This window comes from Aythya marila (assembly GCF_965140915.1).
Source record: "Aythya marila genome assembly, chromosome: 9".
NCBI lineage: Eukaryota > Metazoa > Chordata > Aves > Anseriformes > Anatidae > Aythya > Aythya marila.
Genome location: NC_139050.1, coordinates 18083601 through 18096524, shown reverse-complemented (window position 1 = coordinate 18096524; position 12924 = coordinate 18083601). Strand labels below are relative to the sequence as shown.

The 12924-nt window shown below is 34.2% G+C and overlaps 1 protein-coding gene across 5 annotated transcripts in view; it reads left to right on the top strand.

The window, feature by feature from the left end:
- The window catches only part of ATP11B (ATPase phospholipid transporting 11B (putative)), a 61369-nt gene that overhangs the window by 21164 nt on the left and 27281 nt on the right, over positions 1–12924 (top strand). For all 5 annotated transcript variants that reach the window (XM_082767305.1, XM_082767304.1, XM_082767306.1 and 2 more), the window contains exons 5-21: positions 3–110; positions 280–408; positions 523–626; positions 1255–1302; positions 2054–2118; positions 2689–2770; positions 4097–4247; positions 6811–7008; positions 7240–7398; positions 7697–7869; positions 8263–8331; positions 9263–9336; positions 9423–9526; positions 9665–9846; positions 10565–10768; positions 11024–11177; positions 12114–12216. In XM_082767305.1, coding sequence (XP_082623431.1) covers positions 3–110; positions 280–408; positions 523–626; positions 1255–1302; positions 2054–2118; positions 2689–2770; positions 4097–4247; positions 6811–7008; positions 7240–7398; positions 7697–7869; positions 8263–8331; positions 9263–9336; positions 9423–9526; positions 9665–9846; positions 10565–10768; positions 11024–11177; positions 12114–12216 — 2107 coding nt within the window. The remainder of the gene's footprint in view (positions 1–2; positions 111–279; positions 409–522; positions 627–1254; positions 1303–2053; positions 2119–2688; positions 2771–4096; positions 4248–6810; positions 7009–7239; positions 7399–7696; positions 7870–8262; positions 8332–9262; positions 9337–9422; positions 9527–9664; positions 9847–10564; positions 10769–11023; positions 11178–12113; positions 12217–12924) is intronic.

Genomic DNA, 12924 nt, shown 5'->3' with positions numbered 1-12924 from the left:
AGGGTTATGAAGACTGGCTACGGCATAAAGCAGACAATGAAGTAAACGGTGCTCCAGTTTATGTTGTTCGAAGTGGTGGACTTGTAAAAACTAGATCTAAAAACATTCGGGTATGTGCTTAGAGACAAATGGAAAATTGTGTTTCAGAAAAAAAGCTGAAGGTCTTGTTTCATTGTTAATCATTGTGGCCTGTTTCATGATGATTCAATAATAAAGCTGAAATGAATTCTTCTCTTTTAAAACACTTCGTTTGCTTCTCATTTGTGTTCATTTCCTTAGGTGGGGGACATTGTGAGAGTAGCCAAAGATGAGACTTTTCCTGTTGATCTGGTGCTTCTATCTTCTGATCGAGTGGACGGTTCATGCCATGTTACTACAGCAAGTTTGGATGGAGAGACAAATCTTAAGGTCTGAGTTACTAATATGAAATAGAATGTAGTTAGTGAAGTCATTTTTATTGCAGCCTGGTGGATACCCCCCTCTGATTTCTGTATAATAAAGTTAATGGATGCTGTTTTACAGACACATGTTGCAGTCCCAGAAACAGCAGTGTTGCAGTCTGTTGCCAACCTGGACAAACTTGTAGCTGTTATAGAATGTCAGCAGCCAGAAGCAGATCTATACAGGTACCACTTATTTTGGACTCCTTGCACAATATTTGTTAATGAAGTGTTTATTATTAGGAATTATATGGATTTGCATGGGATTAAAATAGCTTCAGACATCTGCTTATGTTTCAAGTTTTAATAATGAATGTAAGCATTTATACCTATGTATTTACTGTAAATTGCAAGTGACAAGCTAAATATGAGTATTTCAATACAAAATCAGAATGTATAGCATAATGTTTAACTTTATATTTTAATCATAATGCTTACGTTCCTATCTCTTCTAACCAGTAAACTTCTGAAATTCCTTTTTTTTAAAAAAAAAAAAAAAAAAAAAAAAAAAAGTAGCCAGTGAATTGTTTGAAGAAAGTAAGTTCTGTATGATTCTGCCAGATTTCAGTCCTATGTAGCATGCTTGTTCATATGAAATTTTGTGTCCATATGTTGGTCACATTTATTTTGCTTATGCTCAAAAAAAGATTTGAACTCTACTCACCAGTCTTGTTGATAAAGACTGATTGTTTTGTATTTGAGAAATTTTAGTGACATCTTGTTTTTTTGTTAATTGAGAAGGTTTTTTTTTAATTTATTTTTATACTTTTGAGACTTTATGTAGATATTTCTGACATGTGGCCATCTTTCACAGATTTGTTGGAAGAATAACTATAAGTCAACAAATTGAGGAAATAGTACGGTAAGTAAAATTTTATAAGATTAGAGTAATGTTAAGAATTGATGGTGGTAACTAAACTATGAATATCAGAAAAGAGAGTCACTGAATAAACAAAAGTATGCATTTCGTATCACAATGTTGTATGCTGTGCTTTTATTTTCAGAGCAGTTTTTACAGTTAGGTGAACTGATGAAATAAATGTATTATTGTGGTGATAGATGTGAGGAGAAATAATCTGTGAAATTTTAGACATCTGCACTAGGATCCAGAACTTGTGTTATATTGTCTGTCCATCTAGGTTTTTACCTTTCTTTTACTGGTATGAATCTCTTTTGAACCTAGTAGACAGTTTCAGTTTGACAGAGAGATAGAAGAAGATAGGTAAAACAGCCAAACCTAAAATAGCACTTCTGGTGCATTGTGAGCTTGACAGGAATTTGGCCTACTGGCTCTTCAAATAACTTGCAGCTCTCTCTGAACCAGCCATTTAGTACATGTAGCTAGCCACTAATTGTGGAATATTGAACACGGTGGTGGCAAGATGTGGTGACCTAAGAAGCTTTGAAAGGAAACTGAGAGCTCTGTGGAGATGTGTGGGTAATGTATAGGAAAGGAAAAAGAGGATTGAAAACACAGTAAAATGAGGGTGATGTTGGAGTTACTGTAGTGGGAATTTACTGGTGACATTGAATCTTTTTGTATATGATGTCATAAATTCCACAGAATATGGAACAACTCATTTTTAAACTCTGTTATGTCTGTTTCTTTTTAGACCTCTTGGGCCTGAAAGTCTCTTACTTCGTGGAGCAAGATTAAAAAATACTAAAGAAATATTTGGTTTGTAAAAACTTAAATATTTAAAAAGTGTTCTGTTCTTCAAAAGTGTTGATGAACTGAAGTTTAGTTCTACTTGCACAGAAGAAATTGTGATAATCTTGCTGACGGTGACCTGAGGGGATACGATTATAGATGAAAGTAATGCTATTATGCTAAAGAATCTTTGAGGATATAAAGTTCCAGCTCTACTCTGTGAAAATATTTGAAGTGGTTTGATAAAGGAGTAATGTAACTTTAATGGTTAAGTGACTGATGTTGCTGTTACACTGTTCAAGACTTTCTCCTGAGATTTACTGTTCTGATTTCCATAAAATACATATTGAAGAGCAGTACAGTCATAATAATGCACAGCATTTTAATAGGTGCTAAAATTATTTCATAGTACTGTTTTACTATAGGAGAACACTGCAAATAATTATGAAATACCATCTCATCATTGTACTGAAGTAAATACAAAAGTGATAGCACCTCTTGATTTTTAAATTGCATCTCTTAAACAAAGTGAAAAAATCCATAAATTGTATATATGCAGAAAATCATGTATAACTCCTTTTCCTCCTTCATTCCCAGGTGTTGCAGTGTATACAGGTATGGAGACAAAGATGGCATTAAATTACAAGAGTAAATCTCAGAAACGGTCAGCAGTAGAAAAGTATGTTTATTTTCTCGTATCTTTCTTGTAGAAATGTTGCTTAGTCTTCTCTCATACATTTTAGAATCCTGACGATCTCATTGTTGGTTTGTAGGCAAGGGAAGGGAGGGTAATTGCTTTGCCTTCATTAGAGAGCTATAAATATAAAATAATTTTTGTGGTATTCTATCCTTTATTGTTTCTTTCAGTCATGTATACAAAGTTGAAATACCTAAGGTTAAGAAGGTTTAAAGCAAGAAAAGTTAGTTTGGGAGGTTTGTTTTGTTTTTCTGAGATGTAGAAATCGTTTAATTGTAGGTGAAATGCTGTCTTGAACTAAGTGCTGGAAGCACTTCTCACAGCAGTTTTTCACAGCAGTTGCAGCCTCTGCTGTCTCTGCATCACTATTGTAAGACTGCATCATGTCTTTAAAGAGTATGGACTGAATTCTTAATCACATACAAGTCTTTGTCCTGAGTACTAGTATCTGATACAACAGGGAGATAGCTTTGTTTCATATATCTGCCTAGGCTATATCCTTTAAAATATGTTTTACAATGAGCAAGTTGCAGGCTCGGTTTTTAAAAACTTTGCTTGTTGTAGATCTGTGGTAGACGTTACTATAATAAAAATGCATATGTTGAACTCAACAAATTATTTTAAAAGGAAAAGGAGTTTTGATATGTTGCCTTTCTTCTAGGTATTTTAAAAAAAAAAAAAAAAAAAAAGAGTACCTCCTGCTATTCTTTTACAAACATGAAATTCATTATACTTCTATAGCCAGATACAGACAGATCTATAGGGTGCATCAGAAAAATTGCCATCAAAGCTAGGGGTGGAAAGGGTTGTAACATTCCAGAATATAAACCTGTTTGAAAGGTTACCCTGGTATAGCATGTTCTGGGTTAAATAATCGGATGGACAAAGAAGTGCTCTTCTAACTGAGGACAAAAGCTGCAGCCTTGGATTTCCACAGTGCTTTTTGTACTGCCTTCACAGCCTCACTAGATAGTCAGGGAAGAAGGGAATGGCTAGAAGAAGGATAAGTCAGCCCCCGGAATTTTGGACAGCAGGTGTGACACAAGTCAGCTGTGGGTATATCCTTGCATCTTAATCTAGTCTTCCTGTTGGCTATATGTAAAGTTTGTATTAGTCAGATGTAGGATTTCTTTTCATTCCTGCTGCTTGTTTGTCATACAGAAACTTTGGATCCTTCTGAAACACAGGATAGTTTGTTTTGTTTTTTTTTTAATTAAAAAGATAAATAAAAAGCGATCATTATGTTTATAACTTGTCAATAAATGAAGCAAAATAAACTGAAATTTCATCTTTTTGGCCTTGTTCCAGGTCTATGAACTCCTTTTTGATTATTTATCTAATAATCCTCCTCTTTGAAGCCATTCTAAGTACTATTTTGAAGTATGCATGGCAAGCTGAAGAAAAATGGGATGAGCCTTGGTATAATGGAAAAACAGAGCATGAAAGGAACAGCAGTAAGGTAATGTATTTCTACCCAGTTTCATATCTGAGGAACTTTCAACTACTCGATACCAAATGAAGTATTTATTACGTCTCTATTCTTGGACATAGGTGTAACTACCACATGATCCACTTGTAAGTGTGTGTAATATTGTCTCCATATTTTTTGAAAGAGCATTCCTTGTACGTAGCCTCGCCCTTGCATAGAAAAATTTTACTTCTGTTACTAGTGGACTACTTTTTTAATGAAAAATCCAAGCTTTTGAAAAATTTGTTTTGTTAGAACATACTTCTGATATTTCGTGTTCTGGTTGCAGTTACTGTTCTTTTGGGTGCCTTTTGTTCATTCCTTAAATGAAAACAGGAGGAAGATGGCTGTTCCTGTGTATGTTCTGTTGCGGTGATTTCACAATTGAGTCATTTTGGATGTTCTGTGATGCTGAAATTGTTCAGGCAATTTCATAAGGCTCTAATTTTGCTCGGGCTCCTTCTTGCCTTCTCACTTTTATGTAGAAATTGAAGGGATACATTGAAGTGTTCCTTAAATCTGCAGTTCTGAGAAGCATGATTGTTTTTTTTTATTCGTTTTTTAGTTTTGTTTTGTAATCATTCTGTACTTTCCTGTACTGTGGTTAATTCCTGATTTCTGTGTGTCTGCTTTCTTCCAAAGCAGTTCAGGAGCTGGCTGGAGCTAATTCTAAGAAGTAGAGGGTATTTTTAAAGCACAAAAGAGTTAGAAATCCAATTTCCACATGTGATGTGGTGTCAGATGTTTAATACTCCCCCTGTCTCCCAGGGAGTTGAGAATTAAATCTGTTCACTAGTTGCTTTATATGCTTAAAGGCCCAAATCCTAACTTAGAAGACTTCTGTTCTGCTTCACAAGCAGAGTGAAACTTACATTTAGTACATAATTGTTTGGAAAGGAAAAAAGAAGTAATTGGAGAATATTTCGGATTCCAGGACAGTGAAGAGTTTACTGGCACTCCTTTGTAATAGACAATTTTCTCAGAAGTGTGTAATGTAAACTTCTTAGTTTAACTGGAAAAATATCTTTGTGTCAATGCCATGTTTTATTTAAAATGGTTAGTTCAGATTTTTGATAGCTGTATTGATAACTTTTCAGTGCATTCTAAAATAATCTTACCTAAAAATATCACTACTGGAAAGCACTAAATGAATTCACAAACTTCCAGATTGTTTAGTCACTTTTCTTTTTAATACCTCCACCCACTTAAAGGACTTTAAACTGTTGAAGTAGTCAGTCAAGTAAATTTTTTTGCTCTTAATTTAAGGAGCCTTTTCAATTCAGAAGACATAATGGGATAAGTATTTATGCAATCTTTTCATCCCCTTTGCCTTCAAGAGCATACAGAGCCATCTATCTTTCTGCAATGTCACTCTCCTTTTATCATGTCTTTTTTCTCTCTTGCTTATTGTGTTCTTTCACAATCTTGCATTTCTCAGTATGCTTGCTAACTTTAGTCATTATCACTTCTCAGTATATCTTGTCTTGCGTGAATTACTGTTCTCGGTAGTTATCTATCTTTTATGTGTTAGTTTTGAAGATCTCAAAAAACTCAGCAGGTTCTGTGACTTGAGATCCCTCTATCATTGATACTGACTCTTATTAAGTAATTATAGCTACACTTCATAATTAGAAGAACAGATATTATTTATCTTAGTAAACTGTTGACTACTTTATACTATCTCCAAAATGTTCTCCTGCACAATATTATTGTTAAAGTTAAAAGGATTTGTCCTTGTTTCTCTAGTCTCTATTTTCTGTTTCATTATTCAAGTGGTGATAGGTGTCTTTCAAAAGTATAATTTAACTAATTTGTTGTACAAATGAGAAAGAGGGACCTTCAAGGAGACTGTAATGTTGCATTTAAAGTTTAAGGTTATCATACCTAAGAAAGAAATTCCTATCTTATTACATAGCTGTTTGCTTGAAGTATATGTATTGAATGCAAGGATTTTGAGACGCATAAAGGAAATCTGTGCCACTGAAATCCACTCAGTCTCTTTCCTGTCATGTAGTCTAGGACACCCACTTCAATCGGGAATGTCAGTAAACAGAAATCTATGTCACTTTGCTGTTGTAAGCCAATAGTGAATAATTGCATATTTGCCTATGATAGTACAGAACGTCAGTTGTTTGGGTCTTGTCTTCACCATGTATGGTTTCTTAGAAAAGCCTGCGAACAGTGCCGTGTGATGGAACGTGATAGTTGTTCGGTCCCAGCTCCTTCAAGAGAGCTGTTTGAGTATAGAATCACCACTACAGTTAATATTAATTTACAGCCCTCTTGGTGTTCAGTAGAAAGGACAAAAACTAATGAACTTGAGAACTGAAACTGCCTAAGGCAGTCTTCCACCAGTTTGAAGGGCAACCTGCTGAGGTAACCTCTAAATGTCTGCATTGTCAATGCATTTTTTGTATCTCTCATTTAAGCTTGGGAACTTGGTCTCCTCTGGCTCTGGTTATTTGTCATTTTTCATACACTTGAAACATACATAATCAACCGTGTTTTACCTGATAACTGCAGTAATCTTTATATTTTCTTTTTTCTCTCATAGATTCTGAGATTTATTTCAGATTTCCTTGCTTTTCTGGTACTTTACAATTTTATTATACCTATTTCACTTTATGTGACTGTTGAGATGCAGAAATTTCTTGGATCTTTTTTTATTGGCTGGGATCTTGACCTCTATCATGAAGAAACAAACCAGAGAGCACAAGTAAATACTTCAGACCTCAATGAGGAATTGGGACAGGTATATCTTCTTTTTAACTTCTATTTATTTTAACTGCCATTTTCTACTTCTCTTTTAATAATAAAAATCATTATTGTAGACTTTTTATTAATAGTGCTTTAATATCTGATTAACTTGAAAGTAATATATCTGATTTTATGGCAGAAATCTAAATTCTTACATGATCAAACAACAGCAGCAAGTATATGCAACTGCACGTCTGTTTTTTTTTTTGTTTTTATTTTATAAAAGGTAGAGTATGTGTTTACAGACAAAACCGGTACATTAACTGAAAATGAGATGCAGTTTCGGGAGTGCTCCATTAATGGCATAAAGTACCAGGAGGTCAATGGTAAACTAACACCAGAAGGGTTTTCTGAAGATTCTCCAGATGGAAATATGCATAGTTTGGTAAGACTCCTACTTGCCTCCTCTCCCAATTCTCCCCTCATTAGGCATTTTAGGTAGAAAGGATCTAGTACTAGCATTAAATGTAATAATCTTAAAATGAAAATATGAATTTCAGAATGGTTTGAAGCTATTAAGTGTTACTGAACACCTCATGTTTATTAAGTAGGTAGAGATGTGATTATTTGACAAGGAATACTTGATGTTTTTTTTTAATTCTAAACATCTTTTTTTTCTGAAATACGTTCAAAACTGGGTTGATATCTAAATATTACAAATAATCCTTTTTCCTTTCTTACAGATGAAAGAGGAAGAACTCTTCTTGAAAGCAGTTTGTCTTTGTCATACAGTACAGATCAATGCAGATCAAACAGATGGTGCTGATGGTCCCTGGCATGCCAATGGAATAGCATCCCCTTTGGAGTATTATGCTTCTTCACCAGATGAGAAAGCTTTAGTTGAAGCAGCAAGCCGGTGAGTTTTAATGCCAAAGTTATGTACTGAAAAAATTGCCTACTAGGGCAGGTGATTTTTTTACTCAAAGCAAACTTAAAAATTTCTCAGAGAAGCTCTAAAGCCCAAGACCTGTTACTGTTCATTTATTATGAAAACATACAAAAACAAAATGCATGAAAACCTAGGGATATTGTAATATATGATTAGAAATGTTTATGGGAAATCCTTGAGAAATTAAAGTGGGCGGAGTATGTTGCTGTTAAAGTACTGTATAAAGAGAACACAAACATGTATCTCCTTTATTTTTTTTATTATTATTATTATTTTATTTTTTTACCATTTAGTAACCAAGAGGCATTACATGTACATTTCTACAGTGCCAAGTAAATGTCTATTTTCTTCTCCATTTAGGGTTGGAGTAGTATTTACTGGAACTAGCGGGGACAGCATGGAAGTAAAAAGTCTTGGAAAACCAGAAAGGTAATCTTTTTAAAAATAAATAAATTTAAAAATCCTTTTCTCTTTTGAAGAACGTAACAATGGTAAAGATAAATGTAATGTCTCTTTCTTGATAAGAAAACCTTGCGTTTCCCCAACATACTGTCTTTAATGCTTTTCCCTTAATTGTCTTCAAGACAGCTTGCATCTTATTCCTTACCAATTGAAATTGAGATGCAAGAATTTTGTGTTACTCTACACAGTTACTCTGTGTAGTTCTATAACAGTTTTGCATCTTTGCCCATTCCTCAAAACTGGGACTCGACTAGAGCTTAATAAATAAAGAAGTATTAGGTTGTTTATTCAACTCTAATAATGTGCTTTCAGCTCTAGAAATTCCCAGAATCAGCTGTGCTGGCAAGTCTAACACATGCATAATCCAATTACATCTTTAAACTTTCCCCATATTAGTAGAAATATTATTGCTAATTGTATATCTGCAGTATGTCATAACAGCTCTTCTCTGTATGATCTGTGTCAGTAGCCAGTACTTCCAGGTTTTATCAGGGAAAATGCACTCTTTTGACTGTGTAGAAAGAAAATGGGATTTTCAAAGTTACACTTGGAGTAATGATAAAAATATAAAGAAATACGTAGGAGATGATTTGTACTCTCCAGATGCAAAGCCTAGTATTTAGGAAATAAAATTCCTATCGGTAGAACCTTTTATCTTTCTGGAATAGAATTATATATATGAAGTAATGAAAACCAATCAATTTCAGAAATGCAGATAACAGTGATTGCTGCTCAACTCAGAGTATTAATTGTAAAGTTTCTATATAAAATGACACTTTGGGAAAAGCTCCAGGTATAAGTGTCTATTTATGGTTGTAAGTAATAAGTAATTATATGTAAAAATTGATTTCTGTAAATGTTTTCTTTCCTATCTCTCTGCTATTAAAACAAAACAAAGGTATAAGTTGCTTCATGTTTTGGAGTTTGATCCGAATCGCAGACGAATGAGTGTCATTGTAGAGAGTCCATCAGGTAAGTGATCAGAAGTTAACACAGCTGCAATTAAGAACTTCTTAAATAATATGTATTCTTAATTTCTACTCTATTTTACTTTTTAGGAGAAAAACTTTTATTCACAAAGGGAGCAGAATCTTCTATTCTTCCTCGTAGTAAGAGTGGAGAAATAGACAAAACAAGGGTACACGTGGATGAATTTGCTTTGGTAAGTGTAGACATGCCACCCAGCTGACTGGAAGAAAATTCTTCTGATACAGATTCTGTGACTTGAACAAATTGCAAGTGACGTGTTGTTAGACTGGAATCTAGTCTACTCTGAATGTAGTCTTTTATTTTCTCACAGAAAGGACTAAGAACTCTGTGTGTAGCCTATAGAAGATTCACACCAGAAGAATACCAGGAAATTTGCAAACGCCTTCATGAGGCAAGGACTGCTTTACAACAACGGGAAGAAAGATTAGCAGATGTATTCAACTTCATAGAAAGGGATCTGGAATTACTTGGAGCTACAGGAGTAGAAGACAAGTATGCAATGGAGTTTCTGCTAACTACGTTTGAAAACATAGCAAACTTAGGATTTATTACTGTGTTACGAAGTGTGCTGCGAAAAACTGTCCTGCCAATGCCAGAAGTTCTGTGCTACTTTTGTTTAGTGTGTTTACCACTCTTTTTGGATTGAGGAACACTGAAAACGTGTTGTACAAACTGATTTTGTCATTATAAGAATTAAAAAATGAACTTCATTAGGAGACATTTAATGAATATGAAATAAAGTCAGAATAATTTGAGTAAATGTTAAGCATAGTACCTAATTCCTTGGGAAAACTTTGATGTGTAGTTACTTTACAAAGTATACACAGACCTGTGTATACAGCAGAATGTCTTGTAATTCAGAGAGTGTATTATATGTTGGAATTTACAATGGAGAACTTAGTTTTTCATGCAGTACAGATAGTAATTGTTACAAACTGTTCTAAACCTTCTCAAATGCAGTAACAGTGCTTAATTTAAATTAAGATATGCTTATTACAAATTTTTTAGCGCTTAGAAATATTGAAGTTCAGGTTTTGTTTTATGAAGGCCTTTATTGTATTGCTTGTAAGAGAATGTCATCTACTAGACTAGTTTACCAATGATACATATTTTCAAAATGTGGTCTTAAATCATCATGACAGTGATGTTACAGTGTGAGTTCTTTTTTATAAAGTGTTCGATTGGTTATTTAAGATTTTCTTGTTTCTAGACTGCAGGAGAAAGTCCAAGAAACGATAGAAGCACTCAGATTGGCTGGTATCAAAGTGTGGGTTCTCACTGGAGATAAGCACGAAACAGCTGTTAGTGTCAGTTTATCATGTGGACACTTTCATAGAACCATGAACATCCTTGAACTTGTGCAGCACAAATCAGACAGTACATGCGCAGAGCAACTGAGGCAGCTAGCCAAGAGGTAAAGTACCTGAGATGTCATTATCTCTGTGATGGTCTTAACTTCATTTTCTTTGATTTTCAAATTTTGTGGGAATCACTTTCTGCCTAACATGTGAAGATGCTTTTTTTTCTTACCGCTAATTTTTTTCCCTTTTATAATAGACTTAAAGAAGCAGTCTGTCTAAAAGGTTAACTTCTGTTTATTGCATGAGCAATTGCATAGTTTGTGACAAAATTTAACCAATTGAAAATCAACTTTTTTGTCCCTGAATAGAATAAAGGAAGACCATGTTATTCAGCACGGACTGGTTGTGGATGGGACCAGCCTCTCTCTTGCACTCAGGGAACATGAAAAACTGTTCATGGAAGTTTGTAAAAACTGTTCTGCAGTGTTGTGCTGTCGCATGGCACCCCTTCAGAAAGCAAAGGTAAGGTTATAGTCAGCTTTGTCCTGTAAGTACTTTTATAATGCTGTCTTAGAGGCAAGGATTTCTGGAGATTGTTTGTTTCTGGTTGCCTTTTGTGTGACTTTTGAACCCTTCTTCAATTCAGTTGGAGTAGTTAGCTCAAGAGTTTTGACATGTAGTTGTGAAAATTTGCAAATGGACAGAGAAGAGAGTCAAACTGTCATGGTGGAGTGGAGTAAGAAAGCTACTGCTTTACAGAACACTCAAGAGGCTGATTAAAAGTTGGCTTTCTGCATAACCTGTACAGTTTTGCATTGCATGTTCCATCACAAACTAAAGGCTAGATGAAAGATTCATGAGGCTGTACAGAAAAATACACTGCTCTATAGATTAAAAATAAAAAATGAACCAAGTTTGAGGAGGAAGTAGAAGGGAAAGGAAGCTGAGGCCTAGTCTTCAGGAGAAGTTTGCCTTAATGCTCTCTTCCTCTATGACCATTTTTATTTCACACATAATTAATGTTACTCAAATACAGATCAGACAAAATTCAAACTCAGATTTTGTGATTTTTTTTCAATTCCAGAAAGCAAAGCTTTACATAGATACAATATTCCTTCTTTCGTTTTGAAATGTTCTCTTTTCATGTTGTTTCTCTTCCTTCTTTTGTGACTAATATTCAGTCATACCTCAATTCTAGTATTTTTAAATATGTTATACTTTTAGCTTAGCTGTATGTTTTAGAGGATTTTCCTGTGTATTTCCAGTAATACTAAACCTCTGAAAGGCCAGCGTTGCCCAATTTGTTTTTTTACCTTGCAGAAAAATAAAAAGGCAGCTTTTTACCTTAAAGCACTAGAAAACCCTTGTATGAGATGCTAGATATGCAAAAAAGAGCAGGTTGTTTTATTGTAGAAAGATGGTCTGATTCTAAAAGATTTTGCCTTTTTTTTTTTCCAGGTAGTGCGACTGTTAAAAACATCTCCAGAAAAACCTATAACGTTAGCGATTGGTGATGGTGCTAATGATGTGAGCATGATACAAGAAGCACATGTTGGCATAGGTAAATTACTTCTGTCACAAGAGATAAAGGCAAATAAGATGAAAATTTTAGTAGACAAATTGATGATGAAGTGTGTTTATAAGCAGATAAAATTCTAATGCTTCTACCCCTGTGAATAATCAGGCATTAATCTGAGTCATCTGTTGTTGCAGAGATTTGGTGAAATTTGAAATGCAAGGCTGTTTGTTTTTCAGTCTTAAATTTATTGTGTAGTCTACCAATAATCAGAAGTCATGCTTAAACATTGTCTTAAGGACAGCAGAGATTCTCTTAACCAGAATCTCAGAAGTACTCTGCTTCAGACATTGGAAGTGGACATATCTTATTGAGGTCATTGTCAGTTCCTAAGTTCCTGTGTAAACTTTACATTCAAACCTTTCTTTGCTCAATGCTTCCGATGTTTGCACTGTGTCTGTATCATTCTAGAATTGGTATTTGTGTCTAGGTTGTCTCTGTGGTAAAGGCTTTCATTACATTTCTTGAGAGGCTGTTACTGATTCTCAGTTAACTTCTCTGCTTATTTGCTTTCTGTTATCTAGTGTGAAGGTTTTTTAAACTTTTCTTCTGAGTTGTATAACTCAATATAAAATTTTATTTTATTTTCAATATGTATAACTGAATACCTGTCACAAAAAAAAAAAAAAAAAAAGTGTTTTGGTGTTACCTTTAACAAATACCATCCAACAAAATTATTAATGCTGAAGGTTC